The 25,857-nt window shown below is 51.5% G+C and overlaps 1 protein-coding gene across 3 annotated transcripts in view; it reads right to left on the bottom strand.

Moving 5' to 3' along the window:
- The window catches only part of LOC136020379 (rho GTPase-activating protein 39-like), a 45,135-nt gene that overhangs the window by 9,493 nt on the left and 9,785 nt on the right, over positions 1-25,857 (bottom strand). Inside the window, exons 1-5 of one of the 3 annotated variants that reach the window (XM_065691426.1) lie at positions 23,036-23,064; positions 13,014-13,412; positions 5,378-6,683; positions 1,833-2,379; positions 1,237-1,326 (exon numbers count right to left, since the gene is read on the bottom strand). In XM_065691426.1, coding sequence (XP_065547498.1) covers positions 1,237-1,326; positions 1,833-2,379; positions 5,378-6,683; positions 13,014-13,412; positions 23,036-23,049 — 2,356 coding nt within the window. In that variant the 5' untranslated portion in view covers positions 23,050-23,064. Of the gene's footprint in view, positions 1-1,236; positions 1,327-1,832; positions 2,380-5,377; positions 6,684-13,013; positions 13,413-20,642; positions 20,717-23,035; positions 23,065-25,857 lie in introns of those variants that run through there. The other 2 variants (XM_065691429.1, XM_065691427.1) reach the window with 2 other exon arrangements.

Raw genomic sequence — 25,857 nt, 5'->3', positions numbered from 1 at the left:
GCAGGTGGGAGATACCCTGAGGCAGGGCTGCACCTGGACCATTAACCATCAGCTGAGAGACCTCCCTTCTTTCATTTGTCTTATCTCTTCCTGAACATGTTTATGCTCCCAACCTGCACAACTCCCTGCTTTGCCAACTCCTAATGATTTCCTTTTGTGCTTCAGGACAGAGCAGTCTCAAGCCTGCTTTCCAACAGTAAAACCAGGCACTTTACGATTCTTCTGCTACAACGAGATGTTTTCTTCCCCTTGCTTTCCCCACGTGACCTGCGGTTTCTTGCAGCCCACTGTGCCATTTCAGGTCTCTGCTCTGAATCCCACCAGAGACTGAGAAGTGATGGACACACTCAGGGCAGAGGCTGTAACTAAGGGGCCTCCTCAGCCACTTCCCAGCCTGCAGTGGCCTCGAGGGAGCAGTGACACAGGGAAGCCACTGCAAGACAGCGTGGCTCTGGTGCCCACTGCTGGCTTCAGGTAGGGTTCAGCAATGCAGGAAGCTGGACTCCAGCTCTCCCTGATTAAAACCCCAAGGCCACATGACATAAACTCTGCTGCCTGATAGCAATTCCCAGGGTTGGTTCAAGTTTCCTGAAAGCAATATAGAAAAAGAACATGGAATGGACTTTGTCTAGCAAGACTTTAGCCAGACAAATGACGATCCTGCAGGCAGCAGTTAGAACCTGAGGCTGGAGGAGTAAGGGAACTCTCGTTCATTCAGCAGAGGTGCTATTGCAAGCCCTGGACTGCAGAGTACAGGGAGGTTGGACAAGGGGAAGCCAATACTGGGACGAGGAAAAGGCAGCGCTCATTGCCAGATGTCAGGGTCCTCCCTGAGGGCCCTCAGGTTTGGTAGTGGTTTACAACATCCACTAATACAATTGAGACATTCTTTTCACCATGCTGGCTCGTATGGCTTTTAGCACTGGAATGTCCTATAGGCAGCTCTGGGGCATTACACAGACCACTTGAATCACAGACCCAGGTCTGCAACCAAATTAAAACCCCTTTGTCACGCAGCTGTGAGTGAAAGCAGCCACACTGTACCCATCCCATGTGCTGATCCATGCTCAAAGCTCTCACACCAGCCACCTGCAGCAGAGTTTCCTGAATCTAAGTCACTTAATCACTTAAGTCACTTAAACAAAAGGTCGATTCTCAGTGGAGCTCAGCATCCTCGCCTGTCAGAGCTCAGTGCAGTCTCCCTCTCAGCTCCCTGAATGCTGTGCCTCCCTTTACCTTCGTCCTCGGTGTTTTGTTTCCTCTTTTTCCTGGATTTTGAGTTCTTTTTGTTTTTCAGATCCGCAAGCTCCTTGATGCGTTGGGCAACTGAAAAATCAAAAGGTTCTGGATTAATAATGTGGAATAATAAAATACCAAAGCCTGAACTGCCCCCAGACACTGTAGCCAGCTTAACTCCAGCATGAGGAGGTATGCTCAGGGAAAGATCCTGTACCACAGCCAGCTCCAAACACATCAAAGGGGCCCAGAACGTCACTCAGCTTCTCTGAATGGCCAAATAGTTGAGAACGGGCTCCAAGCAGCAAGGTTCTACCTAACTAAACTGACTGCCTCAATACCTGTTCATAATGTTTGCAATGGCTCCCTTAAAGCTTCCTGTATTAACATTCACAGACACCAGTGAGAACCACAGGGAAAAGAGCTGGTGGCAGCTTCAACCCACCCAGAAGGGTGAACTCACCCAAAACGTGGTGCTCTCACTGACGGACACCACAGCACTGGCTGGTGTATTTAAAAACAAGACAAGCCTGAGTAAGTGGCACAACCCACCAGAATGCTGCTGGGGACAGAGTGGGTTTGCACAAGGCACTTACTGTTTTCATCACTGTCAAGGTGGCGATAAATGTAACCTTCCAGATAAGACTGAAATTTGGGTGATGGGGAGAAAAAGGCCAGACTGATGGCCATCAGTTCCCAGCCCCAGGCCAGACTTCGGTAGCACGTGTTATCTGTTGTCTGCCGGATGAGTTGGATGTAGAGCTCATCCCGCAAGCCCTGCATGCTCCAGCACTTGGTGACCGTGACCAGGGCCACGTGATTCCGGTCCATGCGAGTCTGACGATCTCCCATGTAGCTCTGCACCAGTTTGAACATCTCACACGCCTCTTTTTTGATGGTGCGGTTGCTGGTGATGAGCATTGGCTTTTTGATAGAGCCACCGTTCCAGGACAGCATGTTGGAGATGGAGATCCTTCGGCGGAAGATGCCCTGCGTGTGCATGTTGAGGTTCTTAGAAGCCCAGTCTGCCATGCTGCTCTGAGAGATGGGCTTCCGTAGAGTGTTGTAAGGGAAGTGGTATCCGCCACAGCCACCAGGCTGGCCACTGCTCTCCTGCTTGGGGTCCAACTCTATTGTGCCGGCCTGCAATGAAGAACGGGGATGTTAAAAGCAGCTTAGACGACTCCTTACCCTGCTAGGAAAATTATCCCATGGCTGGTTCCTGCCTTTAGTATCTTTCCAAGTTCTAGCAAAAATACAAAGAAAGACAAAACCATGGCTAGTAACCATCAGGAGCTGCTGAGCTTTGGCAGCCTGTGCCTGCACAGCCTCTGCTTTAAGGCACTGTAAAGATGTATCTCAATTCCACCACGACCTTCCTCATGGAAATACTGGCCAGACACACAAACAGGACAGAAGCAGCTCAGAGAGACACAACAGTGCATGGGCACAGCTATTCTGACAGCCAGGCTTTCACTCAGGTAGGATAAATCATGTTTGAGTTGGTGAAGCATAGGAGACCAGGCATCTGCATCAGTCAACTCTATCACCAGTGGATCCCACTGTACTGGCTCTCACTGAACCCTACAGACACACCACAACCTCCTCCCAAACTGGCCCTGGGCTCCCTACCATGTTTTTTATCCAAAACAGGCATAAACTTCCCCAAATTAAGTTAGAATCGTTTCCAAGCACTGGATTGTGTTTTCTTCTCAGAGAACTGGAACAGCTGCTGCCCATCCACAGCCTGCAGTGATCAAACTCATCTGCTCCAGGGACAAGTCCACTGATCACAAGCTGACAGAGATAAGCAGCAGAGATAACAACCTTCCTTCCTCCCAGATGCCGTGTGCAGCTCCTCCATGCAACCCTTGTCCAGGCTTCTCCCCCAGTGCTGGCTATGGGTAACTACATAATTAGAGCTTTGGTAGTACTGATCCCAAAAAATGATGTCTAATAACTACTTGTGAGAATAAGACACTGATTTTGCCCATGAAGAATTCTCTGTTTCAGATGGAAGTGGCAGCCTGGGACACATATTGAACTCAAACACCCAAGAAGTTGTTTTAGGAAACAGACTTTTTGGTTAGATTTGAAATTACCACATAGTGGAACTAAAGGCTTAACAGCCCACACTTTGCTCTGTGAACTCCGAGATGATCTCCAGCAAGTAAGAAAAAGCCAAACAAGATAATCTTGAGGTTTGGGGGTTTTAAAGGAAGACAAAGAAACATAAACCCTGTAAAGTTTGGTTTTGCAGGGGAAGAAGTGAGATAAAATATGTATTTCCCTTCCTTGCAGATCCCCCTTAACTTGGGTGCCACACTCTATTCAGGTCCTGGCCTACAGTCATCCCCAAAATACACATCAGTTCTTAAATGTTTAGAGTAAGTCACTGTTTTCTTCTTAGTAAAGAGGAATTGCTGAACTCAGGACAGAGGCTTGTGCAGTGCAACACTTCCCTATCTTACCCCAACATGTACCTACATGTGGATGACGGGATTAGCACACATCACACTCCACCTCCTATTGCCAGCCTGAGGCACAATCATTTCTCCTGCTTTTCCACTTTGTTTTGGTTTTCCATCCCTCGAGTTACCCCTCTACCTCCTTACCCCTCTGAATTCACCTAACACAACTGACTAAAGATCCCTCCCTGCAATTCTCTGCCATCTCCATCCTCAGTCTCCTTCAATACACCTTCCAGGCCCAGGACTGGTTTTCCTCCTACTACCCTAATTGCCGGTTCAGCATGTTAGACACTTCTGAGGATCCACCTCCTCATATTCTCTAGAGGTTCAACAGCCTCTTGGTTCTCTCCTCTTCTCTCTCTCGAGTTTATCTCTCAAATCTCATTCACACAACTACCCAGCTATTACCTTTGTGCTGACAGTACACATCCACCTCTGCTCAGCCTGTCCTAGAACTTCTGCCCACCCTCCTCAGTAATGAATTTCCTTGTCTCTCAATTCTCCTCTCCATCACACAAGCCCAGCACAGGCCATTGCTGGTGACTCAAGCCACACGCTGCCATTTTCAGGTGAAACAGCGATTCTCTGCAGCTTCCTCTCCTCCTTACTTGGACTCTCAGAGTATTTCTGTAAATAGAGAGTTTATTTACCGATGTGTTGCCTTTACCACATCTATCTCCTTACATCTTCCACTGTGTTCTCTCCTTCTCCAACCTACCACACATGAATTATCCTTCATTTTCAAGGCCGTTCCCAGCCTATCCCCAGTCCCCCATCTCTTGTGCATAATCAAGACACCAAGCCTCAGCTCTCCATGTCAATGCAGTGAAGTGTAGCATAGCCTGAAGACTGGACAGCAGTCTTCCAACAAGTCTGTGAAATGAAACTGCTGAACTGTTAACTATAACATGTGAGTGGTGTAAACTCAGACTGACCCTGTGCCTCAAAAATGGGAAATGTGGGAACATGGCATCAGCTTTTAAAAGGGTTTCAGGTGAGAGCAAGGTGCTATTGATCAGGAACCACAATAAAGAGGAGAATGCACACACATAAATCTGGTACAGGAGGGAGGTGGCAGCCTGGCTTTTAAAGCTCCACCTCACAGGTCTACTGGAGCAATCTGAAATGCTCAAGGAGCTTTGCCAAGTTTCTCCATGAAAGGTCATGTAGCGGCAAACAGGAGAAAAGAGAGAACAAAGGGATAAAATAAAAAGCCACATTTCCTGCTGGAGGTTTGGTATCAAAGAGATGCAGTGACCCAGGCTGCAGGGTGAATATATTCAGCAGGAGTGAAATAATTGGAAGAGGGAGCAAAAGGAAAAAGGGCAAAGCCTTCACAGGATATAAAATCACCCACACAGAACCTAAATCTGGGCTAAGGAAGCAGGAGGTTCCTTCAAATCCAAATAGGAGAAAAGATGGCAAACTAAAAGTGCTGCGTTATAAACAAATCCACTTGTGCAGGCTGGCTGAGGGGCCTTAAGATAGCTATTCCCAACAACAAGATGCTAAAGTCACTGCCATTGGTTTTCTGATCCCACTCAATGCTCAGGAACAATCATCAGGGAGAAGAGCATATGAGGAACTATTAGGAGAGAGCCAGGTTCTCAGCTCTGCATCACAACAGCCCAACAAAGCATGACATGAACCCGGTGTGGATGGGGAGGTACCTGGGAGGAGTGACGTGTAGCATCTGATGAAGCCAAACTCGTCTGGCTGGTCACATTCTTTTCTAAGGAATCTATTTTCTCAAAAGTCCTCTTCTGCCTCACTGTGTCCTGCGGAGACACATCGCTGGGGAAGCTGCCCCTGCTCTCCAGGCCCTGTCTATACAGAGACCTGTTACTGGCCGAGATGTCATCCCTTGAGCTCCGGCTGATGCACTTCTTCAAGTGGTCAGACTGGAACCTGACTTTGCTGCTCTCCGCTGGGATGCCACTCTCCAGGCTTTCAGCATCGAGACTGGCCTTGCTGCCCCTGCAAGCTGCTGACCTGCCCACCACAGCACGCATCTCAGCAATCAGCTTATCATTCAAAGCCGTGAGCTCGCTGCTGCTGCCCACAGAGCCAGGTCTTCCCTGACCCGTCCCTTGCCTCCTTCCTTTCCTTTTTCTCAAGCTTGGGGAAGGGCCAGTTGAATAACCAGAGTCCTGATGGCTTATCCCGGTTGGGTACTCTTGAGTTTGCAGGCTGCTCTGGCGACTGTGGTGGGCTTCCATGTTCTTGAGGACGTTGGCTTCCAAGATCCTCCACGACTGCTTGAAGCTGTCTTTCGAAGTAAGCTGACCTGGCAATTTAGTAGAGGCATCAGTTGTTGCAGCAGAAGAATGGGAGAGTTTGGAAGACTGGTCAACATTGACCATGTGTTTTATATATTCTCTGCCAGCTGGGCTGTATTCAGTGGCAGAGGGATTTCTTGCATGCTTCTTTGCAGCTTGCTGCTGTTGCACACTTGGATGCTGTAATAATTTGGCTGGCTGCAGCTGCTTTTTTAAGCTATTGCTTGGCGACCTTGGCGGAGACATCCCACTCATACTGATGCTTTCAGTGTCCATATCTACTGGGGGTTCATCATAAATTGGAGACTCCAAAGATGGCTCATCATATATAGGTGCAGGGGAGGCACACTTGGGGGATACAGGCTGAGGGGTTCCTGTCTGGCTCCTTGGAGGCGTTTGAGAAGTCGGACCATTCATCAGCACGAGGCAAAACCCACCGTTCTCTGTCTTTTTGATCTGCATAGACTGCTTCGTTTCTCCTGTAGGCATTTGCTTTGTGGGTCCAGGGCTCTGGGATGTGGATTGAGGCTGAGCATATATGGCTGGTTTTGGAAGAGATTTTTGACTGCTGGCCTCTGAAGCACCCTGCAGCTGAAGGGAACTGTTTGAAGAGCTCTGTATCTGCCTCAGACTGTTCACTTTGACCAACATGGCTGCTTTCGTGCCAGGCAGAGGCTGCCAGTGGGTAGGAGTCTCCCTAAAAGAAGAAAGATACAAATACAGGGAATTACTTAAGAATGATATTAACTGAGGTATTCTCTCATCTACCCAAATCCCACATTGTTAAGTCTCAAGTGCCTGGAGATTCCCCAAGCAGTTATATTGGCTCCTCATTGTTTTTTCCTGGAGATCCCCCTTCCTGAACCAGAAACATCCTTGTTACACACATGATAAACTTCTGAGTCATGAACAGCAGAACAACGAGACGAAACAAGTTCATTGTACTATAACCTGTCTGCTATCAGCAGCACTGAGATAGGAAAGAACCTACGCCTTCCAGGGCTCATTAGCTAGCACAGCACCCAGAACAACCAGCTGAAGACCCGCAAAGCTGTTCTGAACTACTTAAGTGGTGAGCTGGAAAATAATCCCAAGTGTCTGCCTTCAGACTGTCAACCTATGGTGACAACCCTTCTACACCACGCTACTGTTTTGATCTAAGTTTCCTTTTACTTGGCAGAAAACCCCATGCTGTCTATGGGAGATGAACAGGGTATGTGTTACACCCACACACAACCCAGCGAGCTTCTGTGTACAGCATCCTCCCAGCCTGGCCCAAATGCCCTGAGATCCGGTTCCTTTGGCTAAACCTGTCCCTGCTCAGCTCTCATGGCTGTGAAATCTGCCGCCAGGCTATACCCAGCCTGTATTTGTGAGCTCTGAGGAAAAGGGAATGGAAAGGCTGCCAAACCAGCCTGAACTTCCCAGGTCTTCAAAAGAAGGTCGCCTTGAGCCTTGCCCCATTTTGTGCCTTCCCTCCATGCACCCGCTACCAGCCATCCCTGAGTACAACCTGAGAGTATGCTGTGTATGCCCCGAGATGTTCCTCTAACACCTCCGCAGCCATTTTGCTCTATTTAAACCTTAACACTTGCTCCCCATCCCACACCACTGACCTGTCCTGCATGGTCCATGTGCTGGCAGACAGACCCACCTCCACTGCATGCCCAGAGCTCACTCTCGGTGACCCTACCCCTTCCCTGCCAAGCCCTAAGATATCCAGACATCCCAACCCTCTTGCACTCTGCTCCTGCTCTCCAGAGACCTTCCACCTTCCGGGTCCCAGTCCCTCCCTTCAGCTCAGCTTCCTTGGGGGTGCTCTGCCTGTCCTCTGTGCCTCTCCCACTGGCAGGGTGCTCTCCCCATACCCCAACCCAACGGGACATATCTGCTGCAGAGCAGCAGTCCGACGCCACTGCCGATGCCCTATTTCACCTGTTCCCCCCCTGCACCCATAACCTGCCCCATATCCTCTGCTCTACATCCAATATTCCATGTCTGCTCCCAACCACTCCAATCCTAAGGGGGTCATGTATCCCTCCCCCATCCACCACTTACCACATGCTCTCCAGTGGCATTGTGTCACTGCGAATCCCACCTTGGCACCGTGGCACTGGGAGAGGCATGGGTGAGGCTGGTGCTGGCTCCCAGCCATGGTCCAAAGGCCACCACCACCCTTTGGCCTCACATTGCTTCACCACTGCCTCTGCAGGGCCCGGCTCCTTCCCCAGGACAGACACTTAAGTCTGCCTTGTGCAACTACCCAGGTGACCAGAGAGAGTCTGAGGAAGGGTCACCATCCTGTGCTCCCCATCCTGGGGTCCCCCTTTCCCTAGGGACCTTCCCCAGCATCTCCTGCTAAGGCACAAAAGCTTTTATTCCTCCATCAACCCTCCCTAGAGGCCTTCCTCACACTGGTACATTCCTCCTGCAGCCAACCCCAATCCCAAGTGCAAATCCTACTGAAGACCTGGTTCTTCTTCAGAGAGCTCCTGGACTAACAGGAAGAACCAGAGCAGCAACATTGGGTAGGCTTTTAAATAAGCATCTCTGACACCCCTCCACCTACCCCTCTGCTTGGCTGAGCCAGCAGCTCATTTTGTGGCAGGGAAGTGAGACTGGCAAAGAGCCACATCAATGATGAGCAGGACAGAGCCACTCAAGGGCTCCCCATTTGGGCAGGCCAAGGGTGATTGCATGGGAGTGATCTGAACTCAGCGATACAGCCAGAGCAGCACTGAATCTGGACCAGCACTATCCAGCTATCGTTGGTACCTCCCCAGGGCTCCCCGATGCCCACTGTGCGCCCACAGGCACTCCTACTTCAAGGAGAGGGTATTACACCCGTGCTTTTTACATTCACGGCTTTACGCAGGCATGCTCCTCATGCCATAGTAATATCCTTGCATGGCTCTGCCAAAATATCCAGGAGGGTCTCACAGGGCCGGAGGAGAAAGGGGACCTGTGCACCGAGAGAAGAGGGAGCCAAGCTCCAGCCTGACCACAGCCACCACGCTCCCTCTGACCAGGAGCTCAGTAAGTGAATATGGTGGAGAAATGAACCCTCTAAATGTGTGCCTATCAGTCTCATCTCGGACACAACACACCACCTCCAGCCTCCTTGGCTGCTGGAGATGAGAGGAAAGAGGCACCACTGCAGAGAAGACAAGGCTCCACAGCCACATCTGGATACGTCTTCTCTCAACACCAACCCCAGGCTCCCCAAAAGACCAAGCAGAGGAGAGCAGGGGCTTTCTGAGTTTGCAGCATGAAAAAGGGTTCAGCCTCATCCTTCTGAGCAGTGAAAACCTGAATGAAAAGCAAAGTGAGTGGTGGAGAAACGTCCCAACGCAGCCTCTTGGTCACGTTCTTCAGCCACCAGCAGCAGAGACTCCACAGAGTCCCCTGAGATGTTCCTTCGAGGAATGCTTTCAAGTAGCTCCAATATAAACATGGCAACCCGGTGCTGGCTTTCCCAGCCCGCACCCAGCTCCAGCAGGCCCAGTGTATCCGGCAGCTCTTCCCAGGCTTCAGAGCCCTATTGTTTGCTCTTCCCTCCCAGAAGGCTGGAGAAAAGGACCTGCACCTCAGCTCTGCCCTTTCCAGCAGTGGTTTTCCTGGTGCTTTGACAGATGTGAATGAACAGGGATGTTTATCCCAGCAGCACTGCTGCTTCCTCCAGTGCCCATGCTGGAGGCAGGGATGGAGAGCCCATGGAGGCGACCCATCCAAACCCAGGTCTGCACAGTGCCAAGGAGAGCTCTGTGGACACTTGCAAAGCACCTTGTGTGTTTGGGCACCCTGCCCCGAGGTCAGGGGCATAAGCAGGAAACAAGCCTGCAGCAGGAATCCTTATTGTGTTTCTCGCCTATATTGGTGTTATTTACAGTGGGTCTCAAGAGACATGAGCCTGTTACAAGGCAAACCAGACTCAGCAGGAGCAAGAGGTATCCTCATTGCCACCTTCATGGGCTTCACATCCTAGGAACGCTGGATTTGTATCTGGAGGACTTTGAGATGCGCCGTTATAGCAAGGGGAACCCTGGCAAGACCACTCTGAAACAAGTCCTGGGAGACTCAAGGGAAGAGGAGGAACAGGGCTGGACTGCATGGACAGCAGAGCCCACTCACAGCCCTGACCGGTGCCATGCCCAACTGCTGCAGCCCAGCACACAGGCTCCATTCCCATCAAGACTGTCCTCTTCAGGCCTTGATCCTCCACGGAAAGCACAGTGCCCAGCCCCTTCTCACCCATGAGGCCTGAGGAGCTCCCGCAAACCCCAGCACGGCTGCAGCAGCTCACAAGACACTTCCAAAATGCTACCAGCTGCTTTCAGCCCCAGGCCGCTCTCCCGATCCCCAAGAGAACACATCCACCCTTTGCAGAGCTTTCCAGCGTGTGAAAGGATCACTTGGCCCCCACCTTCCGTGGACAGAGTCCATCTTCCTTTGCACTTGGATCCCAAGCTTTTGGGATGGATTTGGAGCTGTAAGGCAAGTGCTGAGCACTGTCGTTGCTCCAGCAAGGGAGGAGCAGAGCTGGGTAGCCCTGGGAAGCACAGCCAAAACCCAACACAGGACCAAGAGCACATGGATCAGCAGATCCTCCCCAGGAGGCTCCAGGATCACAGCAGCATCTCTCACTTCTCTGGATGGGGTTGACCTCCCTGTGCCACATGGGGAAGCCAAAGGCCAATGTTCATGGAAGGCAGAAAAGCAGCAGTGAACAGTAGGGCAGTGAGGGAGAGGATGGGATCAGCACACAGGCCGAGGTAATGGGCAGCAAGGAGCAGCAGTTCAGTGCTCAGAGTCCAGGGAGTGCCTCTGCTCTGCTTGAGGCCATTGAGAGCAGCACACAGAGAGTTTGGGAGCAGGGAGATGCGGCTGCGGGCGCAGCAGACTGAGCAGTGCTGATAGAAGGCACGAGAGAGAAAGGGGAGGGGGGGAAAGTCTGCTAAAAGTAAAAAAAACCCTACCCAACCACAAAGTACTACTGAAAGAAGGACAAAATCCCTCCCCCCAGATCTCTGTGGCATGTGCTTGCAGGAGGCCCCTCTTGGGGACCACGCTGGTCTCTTCTGGCCTCTCCATCTATCACGGGACGACAAACACGGAGGGAAGAAAAACAAATCTTTTGTGCTGCCCTTAGATACAAAAGCGAAATTGTCTTGGGCTCAGGTACCTATAGAGATGTCAAGTGCTACCGACAGCACTCAATGTATTTGCCTGGTGTTTATGCAGCTGCATCCCTGACAAGGGAGGGAAGAGGATACACTTATGTTTGTCTTTAGAGAACAACGCAGACAGAGCTGACAGGCTGGATGTGCTTTTACTGTTCCTAGATTAGACATCCCAGCAAGGGCATTAGATCCCACCTGGGAACACTTGCTTCGGGCTTAGCTCTTTGCTCACAATTTTATGAGCTAGCAAAAGGCAAGAAACCTCTCCCAGGTGTCAGACTTGGGCAGGGAAATTGCTCTCCATGCCAGAACTGGACATGTCACTGCTGTTTGTGAGCAGGGGTTGCAACACATGACGGATGTGCAAAGAAACAGTGCTCAGTCTCCTGCTTCCAAGAAAGCAGCTTCCACAGGCAAATAATGTCAGCTTACCAGCGTGAGGATGTGGAAGAGCCTCACATGTCCAAGCAGCCTATGAGCTCCCATGTGATCTGCCTCTCATACCTTTACCCAAGAGCCTTAGTCAGAAGTATGCTGGACCCCATGAACCTCAGGATATTTTATGCCCTGTGCAAGGCTCTTGCACTCACTCCTCTGGAAACACATAGTTTGTTGGTGTCTGTTGGGATTGGAGGGAACTGGAGCTACTGGGGTTCAACTTCAGGCATTTCTCACTGTTGGCATTTCTCCTGGCAGGGATCATTCTCTGGATGGGTCTGAAGCTCAGAGGAGCTGCTTTTGGGGCAGAGACACTGGAAGCATCACAGACACCAGTACAGCCCCGACTCTTCTGGTGCACTTGATGTGCTTCACCAGTGTCTCCCAGTCATAGAGATCTGTAGTGAATGCAGAAGCATCTCACAGGGGCCAGCAGACAGGCAATAAATCCCATTTTAGGGTGCATATATTTTCCAGAATTGCCATTATAATGGTTTTCATCATCTTGGCTTTTGATTTCTCACCTCGCACAGAGAGGCAGCTTTGATTCAGAAACCAAGCTGTCAGAGCAGCCTGGCTCGCTGCAATGCCCAGAAGAGGGGACAAGGGGCAGTGGCATGGATAACAGGAGTGCCAGGCTCTGCTCTAGCCTTTGCATGAGTCACTTCTCAGCATGACTCAACTCTGCTTGCTGCTGTTGGTACCACATTCTCCAAGGCAGGATGATGCCCAGACAGGAGGAAGGCAGGGCAGCACTGTGCACCACTCCATATGGAGGGGCCATCCCCACAGACTGGGGAGAAGATGCTTTTGTGCAGCTGAAGCTGGCAAAGTTTCAACACAAAAATAATTTGTCAGAGTGGTCTAAGAAAATCTCTTTGCCAAACAAAATTGCACCCCATTATCATTCTTTCATTTCAGGCTTGATGGGACCAAAGGAGTGTGCCCAGGAGCTCTGTCCCTGCTGCCCCATCTCCTGCCCTGGCTAAAGCTGCAGGCACATACAAGCAGCAGAGTGAGTGGGGAGGGGAAGAGCTGGAGCAGCTGGGCTCACCCACACCCTGCAGCAGCCTAACCCCTTGAACAGCAGCCCAGCCACCCCAGCAAACCCTGTCCCTCCTTCTATTTAGCACAAAGGGCTCTGGAGCAATGACTGACGTGTGTTTTCATGGTGTCTCACACACACAAGGCCTGCCTCAGGCGGGCATATTCAAGCAGTACTGCAGTGTGAGAGTGGATGGCTGTACCACTGGAGGAGGAGGGCACATGGAGGTGATCACTGGCAGCACCTGGCCCCCGCTCTGCACCCTCTTGGGGCAGCACAGCTTCCCAGCCCATCCACCAGGCAGCGGAGCCAGCCTGACGCCTGAAGCCACCCGGTAGACAGAGAAGGCCAAAGCACTCCCTACCTGCCAGGGTCTTTCCTCTTCTCTGCGGCACAGTCCCCCTTGCTCTTCTCCATCTCCTGCAGGAGGGCCATTTGGACAGGGGTGCTCCTGCCGTCACTGCCGGTGCTGCTGCGGTGCTGCCGGCCCCGGCAGTCGGGCTGGGAGCTGCGCTTCATGGCCTGGAGCTGCGCCAAGGGCACGATGTCGCAGCCCTGGGGCCGGTGCCACACCGTCTGCCGTGTGATGGCATTGTAGTAGTAGAAGCGGTTGTTGTTCTGGTCAAAGAGCTCCCACCACTGCTTCTGGTCTGACTGGCGCACCTTGAGGTTGGGAGGGGGCTCCCAGCCGCACTCCCCGGTGGTCAGGTTGACATACATCCGCTCCTGCGAGCGGGGCTCGATGATCTCCACCCAGTCCGAGCTGCAGGGACACGAGAGCCATGTTAGTCTGTGCCCGAGGCTCGAGGCAAACTGCTCCTCTGGGAGCTCTACAGAGCTGCTGCCTCTGGGCCAGGCAGCTGTGCTGCAGATCAAAGCACTGCTCAGGGCCATTCAGCAGTCTGAGGAGCTCAGGAGAAGACAAGGGGAAGGGTTTGAGAAGGGGCTGAACCGAGGAGCCAAATCAGCAGCTCCTTGGCACAGAGAAGGTCACCCCCCCACCGCCCCAGCCTGCCCCAGCATCAGCTCACACCACTCACCAGCCCGGGACAAGTGGCATGGGGCGGGAGAGCATCGTCTGCTGATGCTCCGATAACTCACATCAAGGGCTGGCGCGATCGCAGGAGTGCCGGCGCCTGGCAAGATGTGCAGGGGAACTCGCTCTCGAGAGTGGGGAGGATCTGCAAAGCAGGATCTGCTCCTTTGGGGAGCTGCACCCTGTTGTTAATGTCACCCCAAACCTCTGCCTGCCCGACTGACGCACACAGTCTGCCCATGCGGGTGCTGGCCTGCAGGGCTCACATGCTGTGGGGCTGGAGGGAACCTTTGGGTCACCTGGTCCCTGCTCAAAGATAACACTTGCTGGCCCAAAAGATAAACGCAGGGACTGACTGATGGATGACAGCACCGCCATTAAAAGCTCTTCCCATCCTCCCTTAGCTGATGGGACAGAGCTGTCAGCGGGGCCACATGCATAGGATGGGCTCGGGGCTACCTCTGAAACCGACTCCTGCCTGGTGCCTTGGGAGCTTACCCTGGCACAACCTCCAGCTGCTCCCTGGAGAGGGCATGGCAGCAGGAGCCATTCCCATAGGAGCAGCAGCAGAAGGGAGTTCCCATTGCATCCCTCACACCCTCCACTGCCAGCCTGTGGCTCCTTACAGGCATCTGGGGTGATGATGGCAGCACTGCAGTGTCCAAGACAGCAGCATGGGCTCTGGGCGCTCAGCCCTGCTGGCACAGCGGTGGGAGAGGAGGTGTTTGCTGGCAGAGCAGCACAGCCTCGGCTCTGCCCCAGCTTTCTGGGCAAGGTCAGTGTGTCCTCTCCAACCAAGCAAGTCTGGGAAGGGGTTTAATTGCACATCACACCTCCCCACTAGGAAAACCACGGCTGAACTCGATCCTGAGCAGTCTGGCATGCACCCCTAAGAAGTAGGCTGCTCCTTGAGTCTTTGAAGATGCAAAATTGATAGGTACAACGTCACTTCAACCCAAAATAAACCTGAACTGCCTGAAAAGGTGCAATTATCCCCACCACCACATCTACCACACGACGCTGACCTCCACGCAGTCTCACAGAGGGCTGACGGTCAGGCTATTCAGGCTGGGGAAGCTGATCCAGGTGAAAGCCACTGTTTTTGTGGCATAGGTCTGTTTTCGGCCAGCTCAACTCACCTGGCCCAGGCTATCAGCACCACGACCAAGCAGTGGAGAGCAGGGCACCCATGGCACCCCTTCCTGCTGTATCCCACCACTGCCAGAGCAGCATCCTAAGTGGATCCCACTTGGAAAACCCCATGTCCAGAAAACATCTGGTTTGTTGTTTTGGTATTTTTCCATCAAAACAACATCAGTTCCCCTGTTTGATTTAAGGTGTAACAAACCAGCTGTACCAGCACCACATGCTGCGGCTGGGGGTGGGAATCACAGAGCCAGCCTGATTATTTCCATGCAGTTGCAATGACACCACAGGCACAGGAACACATCAGCAAATCACTGCCGTTATCAAGGGCACTGCCAACTGCAAAGAGGTGTCATCCATAAACAGGGCATAAAAGGGGGAAACAAGGGCCCAGCAGTGCTGGGAGTGAGATGAGCATGGACATGGAGACAGCAGCAAAGAAGTGCAGGTAGGGCAAGGAACTGGCAAAGTGGACAGAGAAAGAGAGGAGGCAGATAAGGAGTGTTTGCTTGGCAAGGAAAAAAGGAAACAAAAACCCCTTTAAGACCCATCTGAGCAAACAAGACGCAGTTGAGTCACTGACGTTTTGAATGCTCCAGAGCACACTGGGTTTGAACTGTTTTGCCAGCAATGGGATTAGCAGAGCTCTGAAGGACCACTGCTCCACCAGCGCTGCTGCTCCTCAGGAGGGCTCAGCTATTTTCTGTTAAGTGCAAGCTATTGAATATAACACATTCTTCTCATGGCACTTGGCCACAACCGAGCACGTGTTGCTAACTATAGCCTTCCGTTTTAACAAGCTTACATTCGTCTTTGCGTGCAAAGAGATGTAAGTGGATGACTTGAGCTGGTGACCTCTTTGCTCCCCTTAAAAGTGAGGGGCTGGGGATGACTGAGGTGGGGTTTAACCAGAGAAAAATCTGCACAGAACACACTGCATTACCAAAGAGTTTGCTACAATCACATTCATATGTAAAGAAATAAAAGGAAAAGCAACGAGCACATTCCTGGAGCAGGGCCAGCCCTGGGCTGCCACACAAGCCTTGAACATAACATCAGGAACTCTGGAAAGACGTGATAAACGCAGGATTGCAGAGAGATAAGGCCATAACTTGGACATTAAAGAAGAATTAATTCCAACTCCCCTCCATGGGGATAAAGACAAAGTTTCCTGGGAATAGTTTGAGTAATGCTTTTCCCCATTCTCTCAGCTCCAAGCACTGAACAACTGTGGAGCACACATCCACTCCCGCTTGCACAGCGGTGCTCAGTCCCACCAGCAGGATCACTGTGGTGGGATGGTTTCAGCTCATCTCATCTCTTGGGACCCAGCATCTCCAGGCACAGGACCTCCCTGCAGGCCCAGTGTGCAAACACAGAGCAAACCCCACTGCAGCCCAAGCTGGGGACATGCAGCCCATGGGCACCACCAAGCTCAGCCCTTGGACATCACAAGGTCTCTGTTAGGCTGTCCAAAGATAAGAATAGTAGAGAGATGTTTTCTCAGCTGGAGCTGTCTGCTGCAGGCCAGCAGGATATGACCTCCCAGCCCTCTCCATGAGGCATTCTCTCCACTCATTACCTATGCACACTGCTCAGCACCAGCTTGAGGAGGCACTCACTTGCCAAGGGCAAAAGAGCCCCAAAGGAAACCATGGGAAATCCCTGCCTCAGGGAGCTTCACACCAGGCTGCAAGCAAATCCCTCTGCACGGCTACAAGGAGAGCTCTTCCAGTTTATCATCCCCCATTTCACTTCCCTGTTCCGCAATTCTTAGACTTCTGTGCTCTGAGCCAAGATCCCACCTCCCTTCTTCAGGATGAGCCCTGCAGAGAGCTGGGGCAGCACCAAGTCCTTCTTGGCCAAACACGACTCCATACCAAGCGGGATTTCTAAAGGCTAATGCCCTCAAAGGCACTCTGCACATGCTCAAAGGTGGCCCTGGCACAAAGAAAGCAGATGGGAAATTCAGCTCTTCCTCCAAGAAATAGGAGCCTGAATGCAGCCAGTGAATGGTCTCGTGTTTAGTATTACAGAAGGATGGCTGCACTCAAAGGACAGGGACCCTCCTGGACAGCAGGAGACTGAAGAACTTGAGGGGCCACAGGCCAACATGATCCTTATGACTGTTGATGCTTCCCTTTACATAATCTCCATACCCTGGCATGGACAAGGTCCTGACACTAGGTCCTGTGCAGAGCAGCCACCTTGCTGTGTCCTTGCACAAAGAGCTGCAGGTCTTTGCCTGTGGCTCCAAGCCAGGGCTGCTGAAGCCTCTGTGAAGCTCCAAAAGGTGGCAGGGCTCCAGGACCACGAAGATCCCATCATCAGCGATAATCTGTGATGATGGGCATCACAGAATAGCTTCTCTTTAGCTAAAGCCACGCCAGCACAGCACCCCAGCGCTCTGGGTGGGCTGTCAGACAGACTCCCCTTAGACAAACCTCACTCTGTGCAGACAGTGAGCAAGCAAGTGCAACCCCTGGGTGCTCCAAGTCACTCAGATCTGCACATCAAAGCCAGGACAAGGCTGTGAAACTCATCTGTAATCTGGAGCTGCAGAGGGCCTCCAGGAAGGTCTCTAGCACCAGCTCCTTGTGGCGATGCTCCATCAGCTGACTCAGTGGGGTTTATTCACTGCCTTCTCCCAGGCAGAAGTGTCTCAAGTCCAGAAAAGCTGTAATTTAGATCCTGGGGGAAAGGGAAGTACCCAAAACAACCCTCTCCCTTACCCCCATATATATATATATATATATATAAACTTCTCTTGAATCCACATGCATCCTTCTATCAAAAATTATAGAGGAACTAAAATAAATACAATGTCAGCCTGTTCCTAAAACTCTCCTGCTTCCCAAAATAAGCATTATGCAAACAAACCAACCTCTGCTTCACAGGAGACAGACCAGACGGTGAAAATATAGAACAAACGGCTGCAATTGCTCAAAGCCTGAGCACAGATGCCCAGCTCCAGCAAGAGCTGAATGGGCGCTGAAAGCAGATACCAGACCAACACAACACCACACCACAGAGAGAACAGGGCACAGCATCATGACTTGGGTGGGTCAGAGGTAGGAGACAGCCTGGAAAAGGTCCTATCATGGAAAGCATCTCCTTACTTTGGTGGTTTTAATTACAAAACCAAACACCAACCGAAGCCCCAAGCCTTCTGCTAAGTGCTGTTTTCAAAGGAAGAGCCATCAGATGAGAAACTCGGTGGCTTCTCAGTTGCTCAGACTCTGCCAGTTCTTGCTTCTTCCCCAGCCTATCCCAGACCATGCCCCAGCCCTCCCATCTTGCCACCCTGAGTCTCCCAATTCAGTCCAGCTCCAGAGCAGAACTGATGGCAATGGCGCAGCTCATCCCACAGGAGGAGGCCAGGGCAGTACCAAAATTAACAGCAGATTCCTTCAAGATCCTGAAATCACTCCCAGGCAAGCTCCAGAGTCACACAGAGAGCATCCCACAGGGAGGGGAAGACAGAAGGACTTCAAGTGCTGCTCACCCCTACCCCATCCTCCATCCCTCTTCCAGAGGATGGGAGTTGTGTGACAGAGGGAAGAGCAAGGGGCAGGAAACATCCACATTTTCATGGCTTCACAACAGAGCATAAAGCACCTGCAGGACAGGCACTAACGGAGCAGGAGGGGCTCAAGTGCCAGAGATATATTACAGACGCTTCCCCCTGCTCTTTGTAAGGCTCCCCAGGCTGCTCAGACTGTCCTGTGTGTCTGTCCCAGCCCAGGGGACAGGGGTTTTCCATGACTGCGGAACAAAATCCTTTGTAGAGCATGAGCCCAGGTCACAACAGAGCAGAGAGCCAGTTTCCCTGCCTGGACAAGTGGTCCAGCCCTGGAGCTGCTGCCATGGCATCCCTGGATCTCTCCTGCCTCCATGGCTGAAGTTTTTGTTTTGCAGTTAGAGTATGGCCCAAACCCCCAATCCTTAAGCAGCCTCCCTAAAGCTCTGCTTTGCCCCAGACGCAGCGGCACCTCCTAAAGCTCAGTGAAGGCTTTAGCTGAGTTGTTTTCCCTTTTAAGGGCTGAGCTTTTGAGAACGGGTTTCAGAAGAAGGAAAAAAAATGTACTGGCAGATTTCATCCCCTTCTCTCCTTCCAAAACGTGCTGCATGCAGCCACAGCCCCTTCCAAATCCCAGCTGCTGCAGGGGAGGCAGCTGCGGGACAGGCTCAGTGCCAGCCGGGTGATCCCTGCCCAGGGGCACGGAGTTGTGCTGGAGGGGAGCTAAGGCCTGGCCAGCTCGATGCTGTCCTGTCACCTGCACAGCCACAGGCCGCATCAATCCCAGGACTCATGGTCAGGTCCATTGCCATGGGGACTCGAGTGATACCAGTGGTGCTGCACTCTGACGGTGACTGCATCCCTCCCTGACACACTCGTAACCAGGCTCTGTCCCCGGCATGGAACTCACAGGGGAAAACCTCAATTTTAGCAATATTCTAGACAGGAAATACTTCACAGATTTTCAGGTGAAGGTGCTATGGAACAAACTGTGAGGTCAGCAGCAATTTACCACCACGTCTGGAAGGTATCCTGCCCTCCTCCTGATCCCCTGGTGCTGCCGCACTGAGGCACCCTGCTCTCAGGCAGCAATCTGATGCCTTCCCATGGTCCCCAGAGGCAATGGCCCTGGTTCAGGAGGATTTGTACAGGCAGATATACTGTAAGCACAGCTCTGTGAGCTCACTGCAGTCATCCCACCTCTACATAGCCCCACCAAAGGGAGCAGTGGGCACTCCCACCAGGCTGCACCGGCTGCATCCTTTCAGGCATGCAAATCTCTGCCATGAGGTATCCAAGGTCACACATCTGCTTCATCCTTATGTCTTCCTGGAACACACCAAGCTAAGACAGATGCTTCCAGCCAGAACAGAGCTGGGCTTTATCAAGCGCTGAGAGCATGTGCTGGCACTGAGTCATACGGGATCTGCCCAAGATGGGACCCAAAGCACCTAAGAGCCTCCCATAGTTAATGTAACCCTAAAATTAGGCATGGGCTGTTCCCGTTTTTTATCAGGGGACACGTGGCAAGAGGAAGGGATGGAGCCAAAACCCACGCATGAGTCTCCTGCCTTCCTGATGAACCCCAGGACCACAGGGGTACCTGCTGATGGAAACCCTGCTCAGTGACCAGAAAGCTGAATATGGCTTGTTCCTGTTTCATAGAAACATAGACTAGTTAGGGTTGGAAAGGACCTTAACATCATCTAGTTCCAACCCCCTGCCACAGACCTTCAAAGCCCCTACACCCCTCGCCAGCCACCAAACAGAGGTAAATCAGACCTAAGCAGGGCAATATATCCCAATGCTGACAAGGCAGCAGCAGAGCCAAGAGCACCATGCAGAGGTGAAGATGCACCTGCTGAAAGGAGGAAGGGCAAAAGCCCAGAGCCCTGTAGAAGCAGCACACACCAAGCACTCTGCCTGTGCCAAAGCAAGTAATGTCACACAGATACCATCCCTGCCATGTGAAGGACACAGCAGCACCCGCTGCCCTCTCTGTCATTCCATGAATTACTGACACCGTTCCCGATTTATCTGGCTTGCCGCTCAGCTGCTTCAGGACCGAAGCAGCCTCCTGTATCACCACTGCTGATTTCAGGGATTCCTCCCAGCATTGCCACCAAGCCCTTGCAGCCCAGCACCCTGCAGCTGCTGCCGTGGCTGGTCAGTGCCAAGGGGAGCAGCCCTGAAACAGGAGGCTCCACAATCAGAGCTGCTCTGGAGAAGCTGCCCCACCACATAAAGCCAGCAACTGCTCCACCAGCCTGGCAGGAGCCCATATCACTCACCCTGGGAGAGGAGCACGACTCTGCAGTGTTGGTTAACTCTGCACCAGCTCATCTGCATTGTACATGGAGAGATCACCCTGGGCTCACTGAAACCACGCGAGGCATTGCTCAGCCACCAACACACTGCAGTGTTCCAGCACGTAGAGTTTCCACCATACAGGAGGGAAAATGAAGAACAACTTTTGTACCGTCTCTATTGAAGGGAAGAGAAAGCCCACAGCAGCCATAACAGAGCAAAGCAAACAGCCAAGTGCCAGAGGCTCATTTACACCCGGCATAGAGACATTTGTGTGCTACACAAGGGAACACTGAGCAACATGGGGAAAACGTTTACAGACGTCTCTGAGCCAAGACTGGGAAGACAGGAACAGAAACCTGTAAAAGCACAAAAGGCAAACCCCATCCGCTGCTACCTCAAGACCAAGCAGCCACCTTAGCAAGAGCAGACGGGGACTGAAAGGGCCTCTTGAGACACCCACCTCATGTCTAAAATAACTCCAGGAGGCCATGAAAACCCCACCACAAGCTCAGCTTGTCCAAAGGAGGCAGCAGCGGTAGCAGGAGCAGCCCACGGCTCTAATTGCAGGGTGGAGCACCTGCAAGGCAAGGCCACAAGTGCCTGGTGTCAGCCAGGGTGCCAGCCGCTGGCTCCATACAACCCACCAGACCCCAGAACATAAGGCTTCAAGCAGCAGCCTCCAAAGCTCCATATCTGAAGCAGGGACATTCCTAAATGCGTGGCATTAGCAAAATAATGGCCCTCTGTCTCTCTTCATTTAAAGGGCTGCCAGTCATTTATCAGCCCAAACACAGAGCCCCTTGAAAACTGGTGCACAACACAGCCGCGGTTTGCAAGGGACCAGGTTATTTCTCAGCTAAGCAGAGCCCACAAGACACTGGTGGCTAAAAGCATCAAACAAAGATAACAGTGTTTCATCACCGCTTTTTTAGGCCGTTTCATTCTTCTGCAAATCTCTCCGGCTGCAGCTGTCTCTGCTGAAAAAACTAAGCAGGAACAAATGCAGAGCAGCTCTTGAAAGTATTAACTGTCCAAGCTTGTGAAGCGTGACTCCAGTTAACCGCTGCAGTGCCGGGATGGCAGAGGAATTTGGCAGGGAGTCAAAGGCAATAGGAAACACGAGAGTCCGTAACTCTCCCCTGTGCCCCAAGCTGCCATCAGGAAACTCATCCCAACATGACTCCGTGCAAAGGAGCTGCTTCACAGTCGTCATTTCTCCCAGCCCAAAGCACACTAATTTCCTCTGGCAAGGGAAAAGAGGCAGTAAATAAATAGCTGAAAACCTCAGCCACGGAGTTCATAAACCTTTTGTAAAACAACAAGCAAAAAAAAAACCCTCTTTTCCATGAGAAATTAATTTCTTACATTTGTTTTGCCTACAGGAACTGCTGAACGAGAAGCGCATCGGACATGACAGAGGAAGGATGCTGCAAAGCCAGTGAACTGCATCACACAGCATCAGCTCCCTCCCGCAGGCCTGTCCCGCCGAGCAGGGTATGGTTCCCTGCTCCACGCACACCTTGATCCCTGCCACACTCACCTATCGATGAGTGAGTCAGCAGTTTCGGATGAGACATACAGCCCATGTTTGATCTTTTCCATTGTTTTTAATTCTGATGTAATAAACCATGAAAAAAGCTTCCTCTGGGAGGAAAGGCGTGTTTTAAGAGTTGCTCCGAACTGACATTCTTTTCCTGATTGTCTCCAAAACGTTACGGTGCGGGTAGGAGTCACATCCCGTGAGCTGTATTTCAACCTCTGCTGCGCGAGCTACACACTGGTGTCTGCAAGAGCAGCAGTGACTATAGTAACACCTTCAAACTCCAAATAAACAAAAACACGAGTTATGCGTAGCGCCGGTGCTTTGTCATTAACAAGATCTGGCTTGATTTAATGAGACAAAGACCCAGTCGCTCAACCTTACCTTAAAACGCAGTCACAGCCTTTTTAAACTGAACATCTCTGCAGTCTCGCATGTCAGAACAAAGCACGAGTGGTTAAAGCCCAAAATCTGCCTTTGCTTTCACCATGTCATAGAAACAAAGGTGGGATTAACCTTCCCGGGAGTCAGCAAGAAGCCAGTTATTGGTAAATGACTGTGCCAGTCACCAAACGTTCTCAAAAAGGGTCTCAGTTGTTTCTTGGAGATGTGCAGGAGCAAAGCCGGGCTGTGTGAGCTGGTACCATCCCAGCCTGGCTCACTGGGCTGAGCTCCCGCATCCCATGTGCTGCATCCCCAGGGAGCGGCAGCCCTCGGCAACACCTCCAGTGGTACCACATTCAACAGACCCTCCTGAGAAACAGAGCGGCAATAAAAGAAGGATGCAGTCACTTTCTGCAGACACAACTGAATTACTCCTCGCCTTGGACGAACCTTTTGCAGGGCATATGCTCATTTGTGCAGCTTCTCCAGGGAGGTCTGTGTTTGCACTAAATCTTTTCCTTTCAGTGATGACGGTAGGCTGTCAATGCAGCGGGGTGGGGAGATCTGGGGAAGGGTGAAGCCAAAGACAGCAACAACAGAAGATGCTGCGAGACTTGAGAGCAACAGAAAACAAGGAAAGCAAGAGTGCTCATAGAGGGTCTGCTTTTTAACTCTCAAGTTGGTGAGGAAAGGGGGCAGGAAGGCTTTTACAATTAATAGCTACACTTCAGAAGAAAGCGAACTCCCTGAGGAAGAAGGGCTTGCCCTGGCCAGTATAAGCAAAAGCCCAAGTTCCACCTTCTCTACAGCTCCTCAGCCCATGCCAAAAGACCCGGTGACTATTTCTGACACACTTCTCTCCCAAAGGAGGTTCACAGGGGCATGCTAATGCAGCTGGGTAAAGGTGGATAGGCACTTAGGGGTTTTTAAACATAGCTAAATGCAACTACTGCCAAGAAGTTGAACCACAAATCTGAATACACAGGGTTTATCTTGCTCCAATGACCAGGAGTTAAGTAAGGAAATCATGCAGACCAGAGCCTGGCGAAGATCATGTTTAATTGGCAGCAGGTTCTCCCCTTAACCAAGTTAGCCTGAAATAAACACTTGAGCTTCTGTGCGTAGCTGGACGAGTAAATACGTGTCATCTGTTTGTCCTGGTGAAGGGAAACAAGAGAAAACAAAAAGAAGGAATAAAAACCTCAGACTGGCCTTTCTTATAAATAGCACAAGAGACAGCTCAGGAGGTGGCTGCAGAGCTGGCAGCACCAGACAGGATCTCCAGAACAAAAAATATCCAGGAAATCCCCAGTGTCACTTCTCCCCACCATTGATTTAAAACGAGCTTATCCCTCACACTTGGTACATGAGGAAGAAGAAACTTCCTGGCTACAAGAGGGGGGAAACACAGTTATTAATAGCACGACAAAGAGCAAGGATCAGAAGTTATGCTGCAGCCCTGGAAGATCTTGGCTGGATCTTGAAAAACCCTGTTGCCATGGCAGTCATTGCTATACATGGTAACAGCACACAGTGGTGTGAGAACAATTTACTTTTGATTTGGTGCCCAAAACAAGTTCCTTTTGTTTTCTCTCACCAAAAACCCAAGCATTTATGAGCTTGTGCTCAGTCCAAAACCGAGCTTTTCACTTTCAGCAGTGGCAAGGAAGGCGGCAAAACAAGGGGCAAATTCAGAAGGCGTCCAAGCAGGCAGTGCTCTGTCCTTCTTTTAGAACAAAGCCAACGGAGCGGGGCAACCCTCAGGACCACATTCGACTTCCCTTTGTACCTGATGTCCATCTAGACAGCCGTCACCTGCCTCCAGTACACAGTATTTGCCACCGATATGAAAATAAAAGAGGAAAAACCCACAGAAGCACTTATTTTACTTCCATCAAGGACTCCTCCGAGATGGGACAAACTGACACACATTTATTAGTCAACGTGGCAGCAGACCACGGTGGTGTCATGACTTTTTCACTGCCCTCCGCTCCTCTCTTTGCTGTTCTCTTTCTCTTCCCCCTCTTCCCTTCCCACAGCACTGCCAAACTCTGGCAGGAACACCCATTACTCCCAACCTCATTCAGTCCTCAGGAACTGCAGCATTTCTTCCCCCCTTTGCTCAGAGCCCATCACTGCTCACACAGACAACGGGATGCTCCTCCCCAGCCATCGCTTTCATCCCTGTTTCTAGGTCATGCATAAACACTGTGAACAGAGAGCCAGCCTGGTTCCCGGAGGAACTTCCCTCCGCTGTGAAGTCTGACAGCCTATTCCGCATCTTTGTAGACGAACTTTTAACTGTTTATTCACCCATTCATCCCACAACGGACTTTTCTTGGATAGCCCATCCTGAAACCTTTCAGGGATGTCCACTGCACCACTCCACTGGATCAACCCTGCCATGTACTCGCAAACACTTCCCAAGTACCAACGGAGCCACGTGGCTCAACTTCCATTTACAAAAGCCATGCTGGCTCTTCCAGAGGGTCAAACTGATGCCTTCTGGCTTGTTGTTATCTCCCTTGCTGATGGCGACCAAAATTTAATGGCTTCTTTGGCTAACACTGCACGCTGAGCTGATGATTTCAGGGAACTGCCGATGATGACTTTGAGCTCCTTTCCTGAGCTGTAACCACCAGCTCCAGGTTCAGCATTACACAGACCCACTATAGATAATTTTCCCTACGGGTGTCCTACATTTCCCTACAGTGAAGTTCAACTGCCCCTTATTTGTCCACTTGCTCCTCTGTGAGGATTTCCACTTCTGGCTTTCCTCACCCTCAGAGAGGTGTTGAACTACCTGAAGGAACTGAGGATCCTCTGCAAACCTGGGCATTTCACTGCTCCCCTCCATGCCTGAGGTCACCAACAGAATGAAAACTGGTCCCAACACCAGTCTCTGGGGCCTCACCACTGACTCTTACCCATGCTATAAAGCCCTATCTTTGCATCCTATGCTTTCATCAGCTCTCAGTCCATAACAAGACCTTTTCTCCATGCCCATGGCAACCTAATTTAGCGGTGGAGAAGCTTGCCAAAGGCTGTTTGAAAGCCCAGATATAAGAAGTCTCTTGGTCCTTCTACCCACGTGCTCACCAACCTGCATGAAGCATGGCTGTGGTCCCCGGGATCCTCCCCACAGCCCTTCCCAAGCAGTGTGCCTGGCACATACATCCCACGTTTAGAAAATGCCATCACATTTACCACCATCAGTTTCTGCGATACCAAGGGCACTCCAGCAACAGGATACACACAGAAGTATCCCAGCA

Source organism: Lathamus discolor, chromosome 11 (genome assembly GCF_037157495.1).
Source record: "Lathamus discolor isolate bLatDis1 chromosome 11, bLatDis1.hap1, whole genome shotgun sequence".
NCBI classification, from domain to species: Eukaryota; Metazoa; Chordata; class Aves; order Psittaciformes; family Psittacidae; genus Lathamus; species Lathamus discolor.
This window is presented reverse-complemented; position numbering and strand designations above follow the sequence as displayed.